Source organism: Alosa alosa, chromosome 4 (genome assembly GCF_017589495.1).
Source record: "Alosa alosa isolate M-15738 ecotype Scorff River chromosome 4, AALO_Geno_1.1, whole genome shotgun sequence".
Taxonomy (NCBI): domain Eukaryota; kingdom Metazoa; phylum Chordata; class Actinopteri; order Clupeiformes; family Clupeidae; genus Alosa; species Alosa alosa.
In genome coordinates, this window is record NC_063192.1 from 25,878,309 (window position 1) to 25,901,442 (window position 23,134).

The 23,134-nt window shown below is 41.2% G+C and overlaps 2 protein-coding genes across 3 annotated transcripts; both read left to right on the top strand.

Annotated features, from left to right (window-relative positions):
- The first annotated feature begins 319 nt into the window (after positions 1-319).
- pfkma (phosphofructokinase, muscle a) lies at positions 320-13,064 on the top strand. The gene is made up of 22 exons (XM_048240543.1): positions 320-508; positions 1,729-1,802; positions 1,978-2,055; positions 2,670-2,859; positions 3,090-3,255; positions 3,518-3,562; positions 4,088-4,196; positions 4,435-4,530; positions 4,635-4,727; positions 4,930-5,055; positions 5,321-5,385; positions 5,501-5,564; positions 5,674-5,820; positions 6,090-6,160; positions 6,253-6,340; positions 6,444-6,596; positions 8,308-8,472; positions 8,608-8,669; positions 8,749-8,860; positions 9,929-10,028; positions 12,302-12,407; positions 12,519-13,064. The coding sequence occupies exons 1-22, from the start codon at positions 421-423 to the stop codon at positions 12,646-12,648; spliced, it is 2,328 nt and encodes a 775-aa protein (XP_048096500.1). The 5' UTR covers positions 320-420; the 3' UTR covers positions 12,649-13,064.
- Positions 13,065-14,515: 1,451 nt separating this feature from the next.
- LOC125292957 (integrin beta-7-like) lies at positions 14,516-22,693 on the top strand. 2 transcript variants are annotated; one of them, XM_048240544.1, is made up of 15 exons: positions 14,516-14,648; positions 15,146-15,252; positions 16,239-16,318; positions 17,181-17,370; positions 18,089-18,259; positions 18,442-18,686; positions 18,796-18,954; positions 19,891-19,986; positions 20,063-20,152; positions 20,233-20,373; positions 20,592-20,782; positions 20,916-21,142; positions 21,269-21,479; positions 21,871-22,052; positions 22,203-22,693. In XM_048240544.1, the coding sequence occupies exons 2-15, from the start codon at positions 15,198-15,200 to the stop codon at positions 22,307-22,309; spliced, it is 2,145 nt and encodes a 714-aa protein (XP_048096501.1). In that variant the 5' UTR covers positions 14,516-14,648; positions 15,146-15,197; the 3' UTR covers positions 22,310-22,693. The 2 variants fall into 2 exon arrangements, with proteins under 2 accessions (XP_048096501.1, XP_048096502.1); XM_048240545.1 differs by lacking the exons at positions 21,871-22,052; positions 22,203-22,693 and having other exon boundaries at positions 21,269-21,650.
- The last annotated feature ends 441 nt before the right edge of the window (positions 22,694-23,134 follow it).

Genomic DNA, 23,134 nt, shown 5'->3' on the forward strand with positions numbered 1-23,134 from the left:
ATATTTCATTAGAATAAGTTGGTGGGAGCCCTTGCTATTATAAACTGCACTGAAAAGCAACACATCTGAATTGCCCTGCTGTTATACACTTTAAATATTCATGAAAACATTTTCAATCTAATGCTTGCATAAACCTTTGGTGATTAAGATTGTCAAAGTAAAGAGAGCCGACGTGTCTCAAGTCCCAGGGAAAAGTGAATGCACTAGCCAGGCTGCATGACAGGCTTATATTTAGTTCAGAGTCATGGGAGAGCATGCGTGTGGGGGTGGGATGGGGGTGTGAGGAGGGAGGTGGGTCAGTATAAAACTGAACTCCCTCCTGGCTGTCAATCCTGTGAGCAGGGAGACAGAGTTTAGGGAAGTGCCTTATCTGTTGTTGTTCCCCCTCCTTTCCTCGATTCCTTTGCATCTTTTACCAAGATGTCCTACCCGAAAGTGGTCAAGGACCCCACTAAGATGGGAGTGGGCCGGGCTATTGCTGTGCTAACGTCCGGAGGAGATGCCCAAGGTAAGCAGGGAGCTGGGCCTGTGTGATGGCAGAAGAATCTTGACAGATAGGATTGAGTGATTGAGTGCTAACCTGCTAGCTAGAGCTTAGGTTGTCTCCCAACAGAGGTGGACTTGGGTGTAGTCAGATGGGCTTTGTTTACCTCAGGAGCATTCGAGTAAAGACGGAAGTCTCTGTTCAGAAGTGGGCGGGACCTATATTGAACTTGTTTGTAAATTGTAATAGTGAAGCCAAGGAAACTTTATTTTTGTCAAATGAATTCTATACCAAGTCATGCACTCAGTTTTACAGACAGGCAGTGTGGGAACTGTCCTACTAGTGAGAACCCTTAGTGTTTCATACCACATGATGCATGCCTAAATAGTGCTCAGTGGCATTCATTTGACTTAAAATGTACTTGTTTATAATGTTGTTTTCAAAGAGCCATCATATGACACAAGAGTAGTGAACCTATTCCATTATATGGAGTCAGTTTTAGACAACCCCATGGAGGAGTTACATAAAAGTCCAGGATGTAAAGATTTCCCATGATTGACATTTATTTATTTGTTTATTTATCAGCTGCGTGGGAAGTGTTCTTGTGTTGTGTGACTTATCACTTTCAGCCTTTATGTCCCCTTGTCCTCTGCTGCGCTCGCTACCCTGTGTGTCTATCTTATTTGCGGCTAATTTTAGAGACACTGACCTTTTTGTCAAATGACATACAGTATTGAGAGCAGCATGGAGGCCTGCCATGTTCCACAGCTGTTCAATGTTGAAACAGGAGCACGTCTTCCAGCACTATCCAGACACCTTGGCCTTTAGTTTGAACTGGTCAAAATATACATGTGATGGGTGTATGGCAACAACTTGACTTTACAATGAGTAAAGTCTTTACTAGAGCTCATATCCAAAAATATACTGGGCTTTGCTGTGAAATATACAGGGCTTTGCTGTGTGCTTGGAGTAGATCATGTTGCCAAGCAGGGGCTACAAAAGTACCTTGACAATTCTCTGTTTCAAAAACATCAATTAGTACAGTGTTGTTGGAGTAGAGTTTGTTTCATTCCTCATGTTGAAATATACAAAACAATCTAGAGCAACACCCATATACCTGCCAAATATATAATCAACCTCTGTTGTAGGCCACTGCCTTTTAGTAGCTGATTCCACTAGGGTGGCTGGCCTTTAGCTTATCTGACCCTGTAAATGGAAGGTCAAGTGTACACTCTCTCCTGCAGGTATGAACGCTGCTGTCAGGGCAACAGTCAGAGTTGGCCTGTACACTGGAGCTAAGGTCTTTTTCGTCCATGAGGTAAGTTAACAAGACATAGACAAAATCATCATTTACATGTTTTGGGGAATTTCTGTGCTCAGAGTTGAGTATTCCAGAGTTTACAGGTTTTTCTTTTTGACTGTTTGGCTATTTTATTAATATCGGTATCATTTTAGCTTTTCACAGATAATATGTGTTGTGATGCTACCTGCAGGGCTACCAGGGCCTGGTTGATGGAGGGGACAACATCCGCCCCGCTACCTGGGAGAGCGTGTCCATGATGCTGCAGCTGGTGAGTCAGGCGGTGGCAGATCACCCCACACCCTCCCTTATCCCCAGATACCCCCACATCCCCAGCTACCCCACATCCCCAGCTCACCCCACACCCTCCCACATCCCCAGATACCCCCACATCCCCAGCATTCTAAAGTAATATCTCATTGCTCATTTATTAGGTTTATTTAAAAAAGATTATGGTGCCTCCTTTGTCAGACTTAGGTGTAAAAAAAGGCTGTGTGGAACAAGTGCGTTTTACCAGACTATCACAAATGACAGCTTTAATGACGGCTGTTGAGGGAAGGGCCTTCCGAGTGACTGACTCTGTTAACAGAACGCAGCAGACAGAGACTCTAGAGAGATGTGCATGGGTAGGATGAGCAGGTGTGGTGCCACTAGAGGACACTAAGATGCTACGCTAAGATCTTATGTATGTCTCAGCTCCAGTAGTCTTGGCTGCATCACTGGTGTCCCATTAGTAGTGACTTGTTCCATACTCCTCACACTCACATGACTAGTGATCTACTCTTTATTCATTTCATAAATAGTTCCAAGCTGGTTTGAGGTACGGTTCATGTGTATCATGTGCATGTGTCATGCAAATATTTGACTTCCTTTCCTGTGTTGCAGGGTGGCACAGTGATTGGCAGTGCCCGTTGCATGGACTTCATGCAACGGGAGGGGCGCCTGAAGGCTGCCGGCAACCTGGTGAAACTGGGCATCACCAACCTCTGTGTGATCGGAGGCGACGGTAGCCTGACTGGGGCCAACCAGTTCCGCACAGAGTGGAAGGAGCTGCTCATAGATCTGGTCAAATCTGGTGAGGGTCAAATCTATAGATAGATAGATAGATAGACAGATAGACAGACAGACAGACAGACAGATTACTTTATTGATCCCCAAGGGGAAATTCAATTCAAATCTTCCGAGTGTGTTCAGTTAAGGAGGCAACTACAGTACTTGTGTAGTGGAAATAATGGAGGATTTTCTTCATAATTTATATTGTCCTTGATTTAATGTGGGTTATTACACCCACCCCCCGTTCCACAGGCAGGATCACTGATGCTGAGGCCAAGGCCTCTTCCCACCTCAACATCGTGGGCATGGTGGGCTCCATCGATAACGACTTCTGCGGCACAGACATGACCATTGGCACAGACTCCGCCCTGCACCGCATCATGGAGGTGGTGGACTGCATCACCACCACTGCCCAGAGGTGTGTGTGTGTGTGTGCGTGTGTGTGAGAGTAAGCGGCCTGCTTACTGGTAGTGTGTTTAAGGTAGACACGCTGGGCTGAGTTCCTATACATGAATTTCTAATGGGAAAAAATCTGGGAAACTGACTCTCTTTTTACATATTCTTCTACATATTCTTTAATCGAAAGGGTTTGAATCATAGGAATAAAGCAGAATTCGTTTTTAAAACATTTATTCAGAAAAAACAGCTAGCAATAACATTTCTCTCTGTCTTTCTGTCAGCCACCAGAGGGCTTTCATCATGGAGGTGATGGGCAGGCATTGTGGGTAAGTGCTCCTCTTCTCCAAACTCCTTATTTTCATGAATGTTCAACAGCTGGAAGAGATGGGCCCTGGAGCTGGACGGGTCGTCCTGTGTCTACATTTGCTGGACTTGGTTGGAATTGATCAATCCCACCGCATACAGAAGGGGGACAGAGAGGCAAAGAGTTGACATTTTAGTGAAAATATGAGTTATTGCAGATGAGCATTCACAGAACAGCATCTGATTCCAGTGTTCATCACAGCATCACATCTACATAGCGTTCACTGATGCCTGATGTCTGACCATTGCCGGATAGTGTACAGTCTTCAGTGGTCAGTAATCGCCACTGATATTCAACAAATCGTGTTGAACCAGAGGCTGGTTCCCCAGCGCTGCTATTTGACTCCCTCTCTCATCTTCACCATGTTAGGGCCCTGGAACAGCAGGCATTTTGTATTGGGGTCGTTACAGTTAGAGTGGATGTGTATGGTAATATTCTAAAGCAGGCCACTGAAAACCAAATGTGTGTTGATGTCTTTGTGCTTCAGCTATCTGGCCCTGGTCACTGCTCTGGCTTGTGGAGCTGACTGGGTGTTCATTCCTGAGATGCCCCCAGAGGAGGGCTGGGAGGACCACATGTGCAGGAGGATGATGGACGTGAGTGTCTCACTGATGCTCTCTTTCTCGCTCTCTCTCTCTCTCTCTCTCTCTCTCTCTTACTGTAAAAGTTACAATATTGCCAAAGAATGTATATACAATACAAAAAAATAAAAACTATTAAAAAAAATTAGACATGAGCTCCACACATTTCCACATCACATCACATCACACACGCAGTGCACTCCTGGTAGACCAGCACTGACCGTTCTGACCAGTCTTCTCTCCGTGTCCACAGACCAGAAGCCGTGGTTCCCGCCTGAACATCATCATCGTGGCCGAGGGGGCCATGAACAAACTGGGCAAGCCTATCACCTGCGACCAAATCAAAGCAGTGAGCTTCTCTCGCTTTCTCGTCTGCTCTTAAAGTCTGGTCACTCAGTGTGGTTTAGGGGGTCAGGCTGTCTAACGTTGATTTATCTGTGTTGTCGTTCACAGCTTGTGACTAAGAGGTTGGGCTTTGACACTCGTTCCACAATCCTGGGGCACGTGCAGAGAGGTGGAACCCCCTCCGCCTTCGACAGAGTTTTAGTAATTCTTTCTCTTTCTTTCTTTCATTCTTTTTTTAAAATTTACCTCTTTTTGTATATGTCATACCTATCATACTCCTACTGTGTGTGTGTGTGTGTGTGATGTGTGTGCTGTGTGTGCTGTGTGTGCTGTGTGTGCTGTGTGTGCTGTGTGTGCTGTGTGTGCTGTGTGTGATGTGTGTGATGTGTGTGATGTGTCACAGGGCAGCAGAATGGGTGTGGAGGCTGTGATGGCCCTGCTAGAGGCCACCCCTGAGACTCCCGCCTGTGTGGTGAGCCTGTCAGGCAACCAGGCCGTCCGTCTCCCCCTCATGGAGTGCGTGCAAGTGGTAAGAGCGCCACACCGCCACTCTTGCTGTGTAGGTTTTTGAACGTTCTAAGTTCCGCAACAATTGAAGGTTCTAAAATTCTATGTTGAATTCAATGAACCCAGATATTCTTTAGAACGTTCATTTCTCAACATTCCCATCACACCGGTGTGACGGTACTCCTTTAAGGGTTACCAGCTCTCTGCAACTTCACATGGAGCAAAAAGATCCACGTCCTTGCCCTCAGTTTCACAGCTAACAAAAATCTCACTTTAAATATCTCTAGACAAAGGATGTCACCAGAGCCATGGCGGAAGGCAAATTTGAGGAGGCTGTCAAACTCAGGGGCAAGTGCGTAAACACTTTGTCTCACATATCTCCCTTTTATAAGTCCTTGTTTTTTAAAACAACTTGATGTCTGTATACGCATTGCTATTGACTGACCTTGACTGTTGTCATCACACAGGAGCTTTGAGAATAACTGGAACACATACAAACTCCTGGCACACGTGCATCTCCCAGACGTCAAGGTATGGGTCATCTCTGACCTCGTCTGTTTCTGCCTAGTGTGCTGAACAAAAAAAAAAAGACTTTTTTTTTTTTTTTCCAACTCGGTCTCCCTTCGCTCCATGTTCACAGAGCAACATCAACATTGCGATTGTCAATGTGGGTGCCCCCTGCGCGGGCATGAATGCAGCTGTGCGTGCCACCGTGAGGATGGGCATCCTCCAGGGTCACAGCATGTTCGCCATCCACGACGGCTTCGAGGGCTTGGCCCACGGACAGGTAAGACAGTGGACATGGCAGCTGCAAACCCAACACCAGGAGCATCATGCGAAGTGATACTCAGAAGGTGTGCTGAATGCAAAAGTAGTCAATAGACAAAGGAAAGAGGAGTGGAGGGAAGGAAGGAAGGAATGAACGAACAAGCCAACAACAAACAAACAAACAAATAAACAAATGACCGAATGAATGATTTAGCTAATGAGCTGGCGGATGAATGGATGGGTATTTTTGTGGTGCTCTCCTCATAGCTGTTCATTTTATGCTGTCAGATTGAACCAATCACATGGAACACCGTCGGTGGCTGGTCAGGAAAGGGAGGCTCCATTTTGGGCACAAAGAGGTAAGGCAGGATTCTGCTTAGACCGTTTATGCTATAAAGGCATTTTTGCTTATAAAGTTATGCGTTAAATGATTACGCTTGTGATCTTACAGAGTCATGCCGGCAAAGATGCTGGATGAAATCAGCCTCAGCATTGCCAAGCATAGTATCCATGCCCTAGTCATCATTGGTGGCTTTGAGGTAAATGTAAAAAGAATCCTGTAACACACACCCACACACACACTTGCAGTATTGTATCTGGTATGTTGAGTCTCTGAGTCCAAACACTGCGCTGTGCTTGCAGGCGTACTCTGGTGGTCTGGAACTGGTGAGGGGCAGGGAGAAGTACGAGGAGCTGTGCATCCCCATGGTGGTTATCCCCGCCACTGTCTCCAACAACGTGCCTGGGTCCGACTTCAGCATCGGTGCCGACTCAGCCCTCAACACAATCACCACGGTCAGTCGTGTGATGTGACTCTTCAAGACATCAATGCATGCATGCACGTTTACATACACAGCATTACCCAGTGTAATGGTAGTAACCTCATCAGTGGGCCCTTCAGCCCACTTCGGCTCTATAGACCCTTTCAAGAGAGTTCCATTATCAGCATCATAGTTGGCCCCACAAGACTTCCTTTTTAACATTCCATATGTTATCTTAATGCAGAGGAAGTAGATTGGGAACCAAATAGAACGTTCAAGCATTGTTTTTGCTTTTTCTATAGACCCTTTCAACAATAAAAACAAAAACAATGCTTGAACGTTCTATTAAGGTTTTGCACCTACGTCATAATGTCATGTGACCGTTTGTTTACAACTAGAGTGGTAGGCAAGAATGGTAGGCAAGGCACTGCAGAGAGTGGTAGGCAAGCCTACAACAGTCGGGTTGCATAGGCTACACATAGTTACAAATAGCTTCAAAATTGAAATTTTAATATCAAATATTGACCGGGATGCCGACCACTTGTGTAGGCCCTAACAGTTGGTTTTACAATAAGAAGCAAAAAAGGCTGATTTAAGCGACCGTTTAGCCTACCTATCCTCCTGGTTGTGGAGGATGATCGTTAGCAGCTGTGAAGTCTTTTATTCTCAAGATAGCTTAATGGTGTAGCCTACTGTCTACGAAGACGTAGGCTAAAATACAACTATCTACAGTCATCCAAAAATGAATTGCCAGAGACAGGCTATGAAGGGAAAAAGTGCAGCATTTTAAACATGGCAAGATTATTTTTACCGGAACAGTTTGTTCTAATTTGTCTCATGAAATATAACTAATAACTAATAAAAAAGTTTCACACAATTAATGAACTTTATCACTCACATTCTGAGTTTTTCTGGGTGGTTATATATCCATGCAGATCGTCTTGGAATAAGCCATCGCTGTTATATGATATAATATGTTACAGGATTCATGACTAAGCCATTAATGTTATGATGCTGACTGGCGCTGGCTATAACAGTAGCTTCTAGGCTACCGTTTTAAAGTCTGCTGAGTCTACTGCCTACCAAAACCTGTCGCTGTTCAGTTGAAGTTAAATGATCAAATATTGTTTGATTTTGTGTCAGCTTTCAGAAGGAAGACATGTTCCTTTCTGGTCAAATTTCACAGCTTTTAAGAAAGGCTATCGTCTTCGTGTAAACCGAAGTTTTGAACAGAGAAAAAAGTTAGGCTACCATTAGGCTACATGCAGGTTCTCCGATACAGATCAATGCACCAAATCAGGGCGATTTTAGCGAAACAACGTTCCTGTGACAGGCTATCAAATATTGAACAATGGGATAACATTTCATTAACACCTTTATTGATGCCTGAAATGTTGACATTGCTGAAATACAGAGATGTAGCCTACTGAGAGGCAGCTGCAGACAACGATGTTCAATGGGTTCAACTTGTCCCTTGCCTACCAGCTGGTTGTAAACAAAGCTATAGAACCTAGAATACGTCACATGAAAAACGTTAATACTTCCTCTGCATTAAGATAACATATGGAATGTTAAAACGGAAGCCCTGTGGGGCCAACTATGATGCTGATAATGGAACTCCCTTGAAAGGGTCCTCTATAGCCAGGCAAAGCAACACATAACCACATCTCCCCTAACTATCATTTGCCTCACATGGAGCTGTTGTGGCAGTCACACATGATTTCCTCTTCCCCCCTCTTCCCCAGACATGTGACAGGATTAAGCAGTCTGCTGCAGGCACCAAGCGCCGTGTCTTCATCATTGAGACCATGGGCGGCTACTGTGGCTACCTAGCCACCATGGCCGGCCTGTCAGCGGGAGCTGACGCTGCCTACATCTACGAGGAAAAGTTTGGCATTGCTGAACTGGAGGTGAATGAAACCTCCATCAAACCTGACTCCAGTCACTTCCCATGCAAAACAGCATCTCATTGGATTCTAGATTGTCAGCAACATGTACAGTTTTCAAGGCTAACTGATGTTAACTGATTGGCATGTGATTGACAGAAAAATGTAAGGCATCTGACAGAGAAGATGAAGACCACAGTAAAGAGAGGTTTAATTCTGAGGTAGGTTTGATACCAAAGCATAACCAAAGATGATACTTTTTGACAGATAAAGAGCTTACACACAGTTGCGTTTGCACAGGAATGAGAGCTGCAACTCAAATTACACAACCGATTTCATCTTCAACCTGTACTCTGAGGAGGGCAAAGGAGTCTTTGACTGCCGTAAGAATGTTCTGGGACACATGCAGCAGGTTAGGAACCTTTCTTTTTTTATTTGATTTCATACATGTAACAGAAATTGCTTATACCAGTACAGACATATTAACTATTATCAATTTACAATCCTACTCAGGCATGGTATTCACATTCTGTTACTCATACACCCATGCACCTATATATACCTAGGACACCCATACCCATTCATACTCCATACATACCTATATACCTGCTGGATGCCCTAGCACACACACACACACACACACACACACACACACCTGGTCGCACTAACACCCCTACACTCACACATTGTTCTCCATGAGGTTCTCCCGTGTAGTCTTTATAACTATTTGATGATAAAGATTCATAAATGTCCTACCATACTTTTATATACATACATACATTTTTCTATTTTATTTCTGTCCTCACACATTGCTTTTTCTATACTTAAATAATATTTCATCAATCCCTTCCATGCCTGCATGGATGGGGCCTGTGTGTCTTTCCAATGTTTCAAAATGATTTTCTTATAAACCAAGGAGGAAAAAAGAATCTGCCATCCTATTGGATACTTCAGATTATCTGTTCTCTGCAAAATACATAGTGTAGGTGTTAATTTGCACTCAATTTTGCAGGTTTCAGGCAACAACTTTTGAATTTCCAGCCAACCCTGTTTCATTTTCTTACATTCCCAGAAGGCATGTATAAGAGTGTCCACATGAGAGCCACATTTCACACACAAAGCAGAGGATGATGGGTCAAATTTATGTATTTTAGATTTTGTGTAATATATTCTTGTCATGAGCTTATATTGTATAAGCCTCAGGTTTTCATTGATGGTAATATTATTGGTTAGGTTTAGTCCTTCCTTCCATTTTGTATGTGTATCTGTGATATTAAGGTCCTTATTCCAAGCATCATATATATTTTTAAATGAGTAATTATCCACCTGTGACTCAATCAAACATTTATAAACTTTAGGAACCTTTCACTGGATTGTTGGTAATATCCTCACACGTGACTCCCATTACTTGACACTATGAAACATCTGTTTCTCAGTGTAGTATCACTTCCTCTAAATGCCTCATGTCATCCATCACCAGGGCGGCTCCCCGACACCATTCGACAGGAACTTTGCTACCAAGATGGGATGTAAGGCTGTCCTCTGGTTGACCGAAAAAATGAAAGAGTGCTACAGACACGGTGAGTGGTGGTAAAGTATACTGAAGAGCCCTGCACCTCTCTACACTCACTGAATATAACTAGTCTATCAGTACATGCTCTAGTCTACATAGTTCTCGTACTCAATCAAAGAATACTTCGGTCCAAGTACAAGCTAGGATTAGGGATGTAACGATTACCGGTATAATGGTAAACCGCGATAAAAATGTTGACGATAATAATTACCGTCTTCATTTCAAACATCATGATTATCACTGTTGATTACCGCGGTGTGGAAACCGTGTGTTTAATCCTTCCCAGCGTCATCCGAGCCTGCTTTTGACATACAGTAGGCCTAGTACAATGGAACAAAACTGGTACCCTACTGATTCTGTTTTCTAATTGATGGTTTTAACTACGATTCGGATTAGGCTACACCTGATTTTAAAAGGCGGAACTTTTTTACCGCAAAATGTGCACTGTATCATGTAGACACTCTGCGTCTTTTCGCGTCCACATTAAATCCATTCCACTCACGTTATCAGGAGAATACAGTAGCCTAAAGTTTTATTTTGAACGCTTACTTTGGTCTCACTCATTGCATCCAAATAACAAAAATGGCAAACTCTAAGTTATGGTAGCGTAAGTTAAGCTATAAGCACATAGCCAATTAAACATAAAGAAAAAAGTGAACGGGACACTTTTTGAAACTATTTCAGCTTGTGTAGGCCTATCAGTGCTTTCTGAATATATTGAACACACTTTTTGAAATACCGTGATAATACCGAAAACCATGATAATTTTGGTCACTATAACCGTGAGCTTAAATTTTCATACCGTTACATCCCTAGCTAGGATAAATGATTTATCCATTGAAATGAAATCCATTATATAACAACCTAGGGTCTGTTTTTGGATGATCCCAAGTGTAAACCTTCGTTGGGGACCTGAGCGATGTTAAATGGTGAAGTATTACGTAAGATCGGAATTTACAGCGCAAGAGTGTATATATATATATATCTATATATATATTAGGGCTGTCAAAATAACTGATTAATTTCGATTAATTAATTTGAGAAAAAATAACTGATTAAAAAAAATAGTGCAGATTAGTCGATTCTGTATGACCTTTGACCCCAAGCTGTTCTAGTCAGTAACCAGACTGTAAAATGAAGTAGAGAGAAGAACATATGCTGCCTAGATCATTGATTGGAACATTTACTTTTAAAAAACGGCCTGATGGTGTTGCCATGTCTGCTTCTTCCCACACCCACACACACACACACACACACACACACACACACACACACCATTAATCCCATAAAAACACAGATAACTCTTACACCAACCTTATTTTGTGCCTTTTATTCACATTTGTTTCAAGATTTAAAAAGTTTATAAGCCCTTTTCGCTCCCCACTTCGATGCAGCATAGGTTTCCATTATATTCAAACAGTCATCTTTCCCCTAAAAGAGGGCGTGTAAGTGCAGCACATACAATGTTCCATTCCATTCGTCAGTGCGTATTGTTTAGTTTCCGGTCTAGCTGAATCCTGTGTGGAGTTGTAGTTGTTACTAGTTGTTGCAACAGCATGTGAAAAAACTACAAAGTTTGTTAGACCAAAAAGAATGTTAATCTCGGGATAAAAAAAATTGACGCCGTTAAAATAGGTTTACGTTAACGCCTTTAATAACGCGTTTAACTGACAGCACTAATTTAAACATTTAAAATACTTTCACAGCAAAAAAAAATATATATGCGATTAATTTAGATTAATTAATCACAGAGTATGTAATTAATTCGATTAAATTTTTTAATCAATTGACAGCCCTAATATATATCATTATGACCGCTGTTGATACACAGCACGTCTACAGTATTTTAGCCCCCTGATAAAGATTATATATCAAGACATGCCCATATCAATACCTTGTGATGTAAAGGTTAAAACTTGAAATTTGACACGTTTGACATGTATCACTACCTCATTCTTTGGATGCAAGATGCTTCATCAATTTTGTCCAGAGCTAGTGCTGCAACTGACACATTTTAATCGCTGCTTGGACCCTGATGATTGCTGCTTGAGGATAGATTTAATCTTATCATCATTTGTATAGTGTATACCCATGTCATGTTATAAATGCTGTTACTGCACATTTTTTGTTTACCATTTCAACCAGTGCAAGCTGTATATCATTGCATTGCTTTCTTAAACAATCATTGTATCACCAGGGGGTGATGCAACATCAAGGGCAGGGCACTTGAGATATGGTTTGTCTAGTGTTATGTATCTTATGGGTATTATTGTTTCCCAGGCCGCATCTTCGCTAACACTCCAACCTCTGCGTGTGTGTGTGGCATGAGGAAGAGGGGCCTGGTATTCAACTCCCTGTCAGAGCTGGCAGCAGACGTCGATTTTGAGTGAGTGTCTCCTCCTGTCCTGTTCGACTCTAAACATGCAAGCTTTAGACAGCCAGACATTCAAAAGTGTGATGCCTCATGGTCTAACACTAACAACTTGTCACTTTCCAGGCACCGCATCCCAAAATCACAGTGGTGGCTGAAACTGAGGCCTATTCTGAAGGTGCTGGCTCACTACGACGTGGACTTGGACACTTCAGAAAAGGCCGCTCTGGAGCATGTTGTAGTAAGAAGAGCCTAAAAAAAGGAACCCTAAATAAATTAAAGACAAAACGGGAAAGTGGTTTATCACAACAAAAGTTGTGTTGTCATATAAAGGTTTTTTGCTCACAAACTCTACTCACAACATTAAAAACAAGTAACTACACATCTACAAACTAGTTGAAATTAAGGTAATTTACTCCCTCTCTCTCTATCTCTCTCTTCCATAACTTTTTTGATCTACCTCTTTATTGTGTCTACAAAGCACTTTGTGCTTGGATATCTTTGCACGTACAAGGCTTTATTGTGTGGGCTAAGTCCAAGCACATAGACATTATTCCAACATGGACCTTCCATCAGAGACTGGATCCCTAGTGCTGAAATCTGGCTGATGAGCTGAAGAAATTGAGATGAGGTTAACATGAATGTCGTTCAACAATAAAAGTCATTGTTATATATTGTGTAATATTGCCTTGTATTTAGTATTTAGTGTGTAATTTTGTATTTAGTAGCCCCAATCAGACAAGGTGGAACCCAGGTTTCAAGTGGTAATTTAATGACCGGGTCTAATGTGTGAATGAAGTTGACCCCCTAAAGTTGAATCGGAAATCACTTCACTTGCAATCCAGTACGATACACACTTTTGTTCTCGAACAGGTGTTGTGCGAAAACAAGCCGATTGATTACCAAGTTTTGCCTTCACTTGCTACACTAATGACAGAACATAAAAGAGTTAGAGAAAAGAGCAGAGTTGTATAGTAAGTATCCGAAACCCACACTTCATACCACACGATTAGCACGATTTATTCACATGTCAATTTTTGGCGGCAGAAGGGACGGAATATGTGTAGACAACTGCCATGTTTGCGTTAAAAAACTAACCCAATACAATTTCTATGGGAGATTCTTTGAGTGCTGGGTCTCCTCATCAGAAAGTCTCTGATATAGATCTGGAGAGTTTGATGTAGGTAAGTGCTATTGTAGTGTTTCAGAATGTGAGAGAACTAATTTGAGAGAAACAGTCTTTAAAAATATGGTTTGGAATTGAAATCTGCAGACTCAAATAAGAAGTGTAGTAAAGCACCACTGCCTGTGGACGACACCAGGATGGATAGCCTTGTTCTGGGAATCGTTGACCAAAAATTTAGGAAGTTGATGATCGCAGCTGTCATAATTAATTGGGGTTAAGAGTTTAACAATCTTCCTGTATGTTCTGTGATTCTTTGTTCAAAGTAATATTGTCATTAACAAAAACAAGCAAAGAGGTAAAGACATCTGAAACGGGCAAAAATACACTTGGGGAACATTGCATTTTTATCAGACATAGTTTTCTGTGAATATCTCGAGAACCTGAGGGCCTAGGAGAACCAATTTTTTGTTGGTCTTAAGGGGCCATCTCATCCCCCCACACACTTAAAGGCAGACACACACACACACACACACACAGAAGCACAAATGTACACAATAGCAAACACACACATACACACATTCATTTACATGTAGAGCATGGAGTATAAGTATAAGTATATATTATATACTCTTTTGATCCCGTGAGGGAAATTTGGTCTCTGCATTTATCCCAGTCCGTGAATTAGTGAAACACACAGTGAGGTGAAGCACACACTAATCCCGGCGCAGTGAGCTGCCTGCAACAACAGCGGCGCTCGGGGAGCAGTGAGGCGTTAGGTGCCTTGCTCAAGGGCACTTCAGCCGTGCCTACTGGTCGGGGTTTGAACCAGCAACCCTCCGGATACAAGTCCGAAGTGCTATTCAGTAGGCTACGGCTGTAGTAGGAGAAGGGGACAAATTGACAAGAGTGATTTATTTTTGCGGAGATAATGTGCAGGACTGGTCATATTTTGTACTGCTCTGCGGTACATCTAGTTATAGTAGTAGGAATAGCTACGTCTAACACACCATAACAAATGGTAATTTGCATGAGGTTACACCCTTGAAGCGATCCTGCTGCTCTGTGATCTCTATCATTCACCAAGAAGACCATTCACCAAAACAACATCTGCAACTTTAAACGCACGTCAGGTAAACTAATTTTGGCAGTCAAAATGTGTGCTCTAGTATATTTTGATGTCACCTTTACATTTTCAGTGGCTCTCAGTTCAGTCTTATGCATTTGCTTATATCTCAAGTGAGACTAATGAACTAAACCCCTTCAGTGTGCATTTCAGATAAATATCGATAATGTCAGCAACCCTATGAACCTTTTCATCATAAACTATGTTCCCATAGGAAGATTCAAAATGTTCTTAAATGGCTATTATAGTTAAATTATATCATAACAACACATTGCCTGATTAATTGTGTTTAAGTGGTTTCACAAATGCAGTGGGAACTGAAAGATAAGAGAGAGTCTAGTTTGCATATCCCTTGAGAGACCCTTTGTTTTACTTGTTGTATTATTAGGCTATTGATTCAGAAAAAGAAACCTTTTTTCGTATAAAGATGCCACCTTTTTAATTTGGTCAGAGAATATATGCACTGGGATAATAAAAAGTCTTTATCATGTTAATTTTCTTCAGGGTTTCATATTTTGGCAAACCCTGAACAGGTCAGTGCTCTGAGTACTGGAAGATGAATTGGGTGTGGTTCAGTGCAGCTGTTCTGATATGCTGCAGTCACAAGACGAGTATGTATATTTTTAAGTATACTACTGAAGTTATGAATCTTCTCATTTCTGCCTGAATATTTTTCATCTTACAAAATAGAAAATGTATGACAGAGTAATAGGACTACGCTAAAAAAAAAAAAGAAAACTGAAATTTTTGTCCAGGAAGTCATCTGTAAAAATGTATAATTTCTCAGGGTTTGACAAATGTCAATCCAAAATTGTACACTGTTTATGCAGAGCCCCTGACAATGCTGTACAGCATCTATAAATAAAGCTCTCCGCTCCTGCAGAAGAATCCAAATGATTTCTGCACATCAGCTGCATCTTTCTGACATCACAGTTTGGACTAGCCTCATTCACTTTGTGAAGAGTGGCCTCTGATGATTGGAAAAGTTTCTAACTCTAGCATCAAAATCATTGGTCCAACCTAACCAGTCACATTGATCACGGATGTCATCTCCACTCGTCACTGATTGGCCCTACCTGTGTGTGTGGGAAATGTTGTATTGTTCTGTGACAGACTAGTATCCGACTGACAGGATGGCAGTCGCCAGGCTATGTTTGGTCAGCCTCCAATACGTCACTGTGTTTATGAAGTAGTCAGCTATTAGTTTGGAGTCAATCATTTTAAATTCTTTTAAATACAAAATTAGGGCGTCCGATCATTTATTTCTCTTATTAAACAGAATTTTCAAAAGGATTATGAAATTCCATCTTTCATTTATGAATTATGTTGGTTTTGTAAATTCTTTTTTAAATTAGACGCATTTATAGCTGGATTAATGTGTCATTTACAAATTATTCTCACAATTTCTCATTTTACTACTGTTTACAATTGCAAATTAATGACATATTTTATTACTTTTGCCAAGACGCCTCGTCATCCATAATACTCCATTGTAAAAATAAACTATTATAAATTTAAAGAAGCCAATAATATAACATTTCCTACAGAATGATCCACTCTTAACATTTGTTTTGTTATAAATCTGTATTTCATTTAGGTGTACAGGGAAAGTGCAAGTCCCAATCAACATGCTCTGCCTGTGTGAGCACTGCAGGTTGTGCTTGGTGTAAGCAGAGGGTAAGTGTCATCTAGAAAATGAACACTAAAACACTTTGATGTCTCTTTGTAAAGGGACAAACACAAGTCCAGTGAGTGTTGATATTAATGCTACAATGTAGCCTGATTCTGGCAAAAATGTTGTTGAGCCTGCACATAGAGCAGGTAGCTGCTGGAGGAGTGTGTGCCATATGTGAGCAATATGTGCATTGGAACACAGGGGCAATGGGAAGTTAAGTTGGGGAGCCTTCATGGAATTATATATAGTATAAGTATATATACTCTTTTGATCCCATGAGGGAAATTTGGTCTCTGCATTTATCCCAATCCGTGAATTAGTGAAACACACTCAGCACACAGTGAGGTGAAGCACACACTAATCCCGGCGCAGTGAGCTGCCAACAACAACAGCGGCGCTCGGGGAGCATTGAGTGGTTAGGTGCCTTGCTCAAGGGCAGGTGCCTACTGGTCAGGGTTCGAACCGGCAACCCTCCGGTTACAAGTCCGAAGCGCTAACCAGTAGGCCACGGCTGCCCCTAAGACTGACATAATATATATGCAAGCATGATCACATAATACTTTCCCAGATATGGGTAGCCTTCACATTGAGATGTGAAATTTTATGCTATCAATCTTGAGTTGAAACTTCCCGCAAGTTTCAGTCCTAGGGGGAACAGTAGCATCAGCAGCAGCAGGATTTAAAATATATGGTATTAAACTACATTTTTGGCCTGTGAGCATTATTATTAATAAGTCCACACCAATATTTCAGTTGAATCTTATGACTCATAACTTTTGCTCTGATCAGTCATGATGTGACAAATAGCCTCTAAAGTCTTGTTTTTAAATCTAGTGGTAATGTAGAGGTATGCACTCCTTCCAGGACTTCCTGATGCCTGGTGAGGCAACCAATCATCGGTGTAACACAAAAGACAACCTGAGGAGGAGTAACTGCTTGGAGGTTATAAATCCCAAGCCTAGAACACTCACCGTCAGGGACAAGCCCTTTTGGAGTGACCCAGGAAGAGTAGTCCAGCTCCGGCCACAGAAGCTCCACATCAAGCTTAGACTGGGTGTGTGCTACAACTGTTTAAAGCAACACAATGCAAGAACTGGTGATTTTTCTGTGTTTTGCAAAACAAACCAAAAAAGATCATGTTCCTGCATGATAAAATAATGTTATCGCAAGACCAGTTATTTGGGACCCGCAACAGTGATAGCTACATCATTAAAATGAGTTTGGGGGCGTTATTTTAAAGTGGATATTTTTCAACTTAGGGTCCACTTACGGATGGTAAATTTCTGTTGGGGACCAAAACAACCTTAATCTGAGTTGTTAAATCATCAATCTTCCAAGGATTAATGAATGTGCCGCATCTGTCAATGGACGCACAAGAAGTTTGATAATGGATTTGTACAGACTTTTTGCAAGATGGAGGCGGTCAGAATAATATAATACACTGACTGCACAAACAGTCCTTTTTTATACCCTTTGTTTACACTTAATAATTAGTAAAACTTACATAATTTTGATCCCCAACGAACTACACTCTTTATCATCCAAAAATAGATTGATAATTTGCTGTATATTGGATTTATCCTTTAAGCTAAATAACTGCAGTGTTGCTTTAAGTCATGCTTTAACAGAATACAGTTTCATGCTTTTATTTGTAATTTCCAGTTGTCATTCATTTCCACTACACATGTGGTATTGATAATAACTCATGATAATGTTGTAGTGGCTGACAAGAAAGTTATGACTCTTATTCCTTCACTCTGTCCAATGATCAGGTGTTCCCCATACATTCAATGTGATGTTTAAGAGAGCGGAGGGCTCCCCCATTGACCTGTATTACCTCATGGATCTCTCCTTCTCTATGAGGGATGATCTGGACACTGTCCGCAAATTGGGCCACCAGATTGTCTCAGCCCTGAAAAATGTCTCCAGTTCTGTCCGGATTGGTGAGTGTGTGGGACTGAGAGGAAGGAAATTAATAATCAGTACATGTAACAAGGCTGGGTTACCTGCATAGATCCACATTCACACTGAGTTATCTATTGTTATCAATCTGAATGAAAACAGAGGACAGAGAAATCAATCTGCAACACAGGTTGAATAGTATCTTATTCTCTATTTCTTGCAGGTTTGGGTGGTTTTGTGGAGAAGGCCACAGATCCCTTCATCAACACAATTGAGGCAGTAAAAAACAGACCCTGCAATAAGGGATATACAGGGCCCTGTCAGCCTTCTTTCAGCTTTAAGCATGTCCTACCACTCACTGAGGATGTAACTGAATTCACAAGGAAGGCTGAAAAAGAGTCCATCTCTTCTAATAAAGACAATCCCGAGGCAGGCTTTGATGCTATAATGCAGGTTGCCGTCTGCCAGGTGCTATACATTTGACAGACAAAGATCATCTGAGAAATAAACCATATTGACATTGCAGGCCGCAATGCTTCCAGTTCTAGCAACCCTGACTCTGATCATTTTATCCCAGGATCAAATAGGCTGGGGCGATGTGACACGGATCTTGGTCTACACTTCTGACGGTGTCTATCATCTGGCTGGAGATGGAAAACTAGGCGGTATCTACTACCCAAATGATGGAAAGTGTCATCTTAACAGCGAGGGATTCTATGACATGGCCACATACTTTGTGAGGGGCTCCTTTGGGTTATAAATCTGCTTGTGTCCTTACCCAAAATTTCTATTACTGGGAATAGCTATACAAACATTTCCAAAAGACATGGGTTAAAATAATATTTGCTTATTCAAGAAGGATCATGTTAATTTTCATCTTTTACAGTTTCAAAATATAAAAAAAGGAAAGCAAAAGTTTGGACACCCTGCCTGGTCAGCACTTAGTATCAACTCCTTGGCAAACATCACAGCTTGCAAACACAAGTTCTTGTTTGAAGGATTTTTACCCATTCCTCCCTTAAACAAAAAGCTCAGGGGACTGTGAGGGCCATGATAAAACCTGTAACTTGTTGAGGTAGTCCATTAGAGGTAGTGATTTTGAGGTGTGTTTAGGATCATTACAATTGAAAACTATAGCCTGAAAAAAACAACACTTATACCCTAATAATATTGAATGAATTACTGAATAAAAATCATTAAGCAAACGAGCACAGTCTTTGTATTGTGTTGCCAGGGACTCATTTCTAAGATCTTGCCATTTGTATAGACTTCTTGACATGCTCTCAAAATAGAAGTGTAGAACTGCACATTTCACTTCAGACCAGGTTTTCCATGGTCAGTGGCGTTACCATTTTTAGTGGAGTTAAAATAGCAATTTGTGCTTATGCGCCTGACCACACCTAGTTTTTTCATCAACACACCTGGTGTTGGCACATGGTTCATTTGACAACTCGTCAACTCGGCGGCCTGGCGGAATAATGATAGTGGCAGTGTAAACTATCAATACGAGTAGAGTTGCGCCTGGCTCCTCGATGTGCGTAAGATAGGGCCCTATGTCTTTTGGAGATCAGTTAATTTTCTTCTTATTCAAAGTACCTGACATTTTGATCAGGGTGCTCACAAACTTAAATGCTACTACTGTATATGGAGATGTAGCATGTGCTTCTTGCAGGACTATCCCTCTATCGCCCATGTTGCTGAGGCTCTTTCTAACAACCACATCAAACTCATCTTTGCAGTGACTAAAGAACACTTAGAGCAGTATACGGTAAGTGTCACATACCTGATGTGCTCTCAGTTTTGGTGGATGCCTGTCTTCAAATAATTCTTTCATTTCTGTGTAGGCTGTGAGTGAGCTCATCCCACAGTCTGTAGTAGGTGTGTTGGAGAAGGATTCCAGCAATGTAGTCCAGCTCATCTCTAAAGCCTATCATGTAAGTACAACAAAGCATATCTTTCAGAATACTATATCTCAAGAATACTAGTCATTGCATTTTTTTTTAAAAATCATCAGGATCTATCATCCACAATATTGCTGGAGCACCATAGAGTTCCACCAGGTATAGATGTCTCCTATGTCTCTCAGTGCAGTGATGGCACTCATTCCCAAAATCAGAAGAGAGGGGCATGCAGTCATACTATGATAAATGATCAGGTACTTTAGCTATCAATAGACGAACAGCATTATATTTAAATCCAATTAATTTATGATGGAACTTATTTAAACATACTGAAATGTTTCTGCTATTCAAATGAATTATTCCTGAGTAAATTTCCAGCATTCCATAAATGCTGGCATAATTTGGTTTGGTGTGACTCAATTTGGTTTGACACTCAATACAATGAACTTACATCTGTTATTTTCAATAACAGGTGAATTTCACAGTGACCTTAACTAGCTCCGCTTGCCTGCATGAGCCAACATCATTCATCCTCAAAGTGCAGGGTCTAAATGAAGAGCTGCAGGTGACTGTGGAGACTCTCTGTAACTGTGATTGCAATGACACAGAGCCCTTTTCCCCTCAGTGTAAGGGCAAAGGAACTCTCACCTGTGGTATCTGCAGGTATGTAGCCTCTGGCTGACATCAATACAATGCGCAAATGATACCATTAAATAGATATGACTAGTCCAATGAGAACCTCACAAATACACTGCCCTGCTGTTGGTTGTGTTGATCTGAACTCTGGTGGTGTCAGCTGTGATGAAGGGAATATGGGCCAGAGTTGTGAGTGTGAGATGCAGGAGCACAAGGACACCATGTTTGCGCTGGACGAGAAGTGTGTCAGCCCGAACAGCTCCCAGCCATGCAGTGGACAAGGGAGTTGCCTGTGTGGCATGTGCATATGCAGAGGGAACATCAGAGGGAAGTACTGCCAGTGTGACGACACCAGCTGCAATCGGCACAACAATATCATCTGTGGGGGTAAGAAAGAGAGTCCTGCATGAATTAAACTCTAATCCATAATTGATGATATAATTTCAGTTGCAGATGACTACCATTATTTACAGTATAGGGAATAGCTAAATGATGCTTTGTGTTAACTGGCAGGAAATGGAAAGTGTAACTGTGGCACATGTGAGTGTAATCCTAATTACTCTGGTCATGCCTGTGAATGTTCAACATTGACTGACCAGTGCTACACAGGAGGAGATGGTCTGTGTAGCCACAATGGACACTGTGAATGCAACAAATGCCAGTGTCACCCAGATTTCTTTGGGAGACACTGCTCTGAAATTAGAGCCCCTTGTATCAAGTTCAAGTGAGTAATCCAGTATTTCATTATCTGAGGAAATGAATGAACTACCAGGTTTCTTACACTTATTGTTATTCTAATAATATTGCTATGTTTAAAGCATGCAGCATTTTGGTGAGTGTTACGTCTAACTCTTGACTTGTCTTCTTACATTTATGTTACTCATAATTTAGATTCTCCTCAACCTTTATAGCCCCTACACACAAACTCTTTTTGATATTAATATCTGATATGTCCTGATTGATTTGATTTGTTATTATTTGTTTATTAAGGATTTAATTAGTTGATTTATATTGCTGTTTACATGTTACATGTATTTCATATCAGACACAGTAATTGTAATTCTATTCTTCTATCTATCTTTCTATCTATCTATCTATCTATCTATCTATCTCAGACCTTGTGTCCTATGTGCAATAGCAAATGGAGAAGATTGCAAACATGCTTGTGGAGGTATAAAGCTTGTTACCAAAATGAATGAATCTGGACCACTTGTTTGCTTTGATGAGAAAGTTAATTATAATGTGGAAATGGACATGGCGGATGGAAGTATCCGTATACTCTATGTTCTAAAGCCCAGTGAGTGATCCTCTCAATTCCTTTTTACAGTTCTTATAATCTGTATACTTTGCTGTAACCATGAAAATGTGCCTTTTTAAAAAAGATATAATATACCTGTCTGTCTCTATAAATTCTGTTTTGTGTTATTATTCCTCTTTTCTCTCTTAGGTAAAATGTATGTGATTTACCGTCTCATCGGCACTGCGAGCGGTGGTGTTGTTGTCATTGGCTTGATTGGCATCATGATCTGCAAAATTCTGTTGGAAATCATCTAATTTGTCTTCATCTTTGTGGACCTAGTCTGGCACATGCAAATATCTGGTTGCACATATTAGACATTCTCGATATCATTTATGGTAAATTGGTAGATTTGGTAGAAGTCCCACATATGACATGACATAAATTACTGATAAATTTAGAAAGCCAATGTCCTTACTGTCCATGTAACTTGATTGGGTGTTCCATAGTCAATGATGCAACATCATATCAGCATCTCTTCTTGGGTCTTGGGCAGGGGCCGGATTTATTGGAATGAGACCTCGTGGGAGGGATTATAATTTTTCTGCACGGGTATCAGATTGTTGTTTGATCATATGAAGAGTTCAGATGCAAAACCCTCTAAATCCGTCTGACCACTTTTCTTTTAAATGAGCATTTAAATTCAGGCTCCTATAGGTTTTTGCCTATAAATCGATATTTCAGACCAGGAAGATGGTGGTATTTAGTGGGTTTAGAAGACTCACCATCTTTATCTCATTTTTGACATAGGTGGCATTTAGAGGCTTTTGCATCTGAACCCTTCATATACACATTTACTATGTAGGCCTACTGCTGTCATAAAGTATACTGCTCTTTCTCTTTTGAAACACCCTACTACCTACTACCTTCCATGTCAGTTTTGTCAGCCTCTTCCTTCCTGATGATGGGTTGTATGCTACTGCTAAGTTTAATCAATTTATCATAGACCTATTGATTATTACACATTGAAGACTGGATGGGAAATACTTTTTTCTCTTTTCCATTTCTAGCCATGACTAGGCTATATCAGTTTCAACAATCTCAGCAGGCCTAGTCAGCGCAATGCCTCAGCAGCCACTAGC

Bases quoted from the DNA above. Each gene is read 5' to 3' on its own strand.
- pfkma (XM_048240543.1), top strand. From the start codon at position 421: ATGTCCTACCCGAAAGTGGTCAAGGACCCCACTAAGATGGGAGTGGGC. The intron at 5,565-5,673 runs GTATGGGTCATC...CCATGTTCACAG, and splicing joins TGCATCTCCCAGACGTCAAG to AGCAACATCAACATTGCGAT. The intron at 8,861-9,928 runs GTTAGGAACCTT...ATCCATCACCAG, and splicing joins TTCTGGGACACATGCAGCAG to GGCGGCTCCCCGACACCATT.
- LOC125292957 (XM_048240544.1), top strand. From the start codon at position 15,198: ATGAATTGGGTGTGGTTCAGTGCAGCTGTTCTGATATGCTGCAGTCAC. The intron at 18,955-19,890 runs GTGAGGGGCTCC...TGCTTCTTGCAG, and splicing joins ATGACATGGCCACATACTTT to GACTATCCCTCTATCGCCCA. The intron at 21,143-21,268 runs GTAAGAAAGAGA...GTTAACTGGCAG, and splicing joins CAACAATATCATCTGTGGGG to GAAATGGAAAGTGTAACTGT.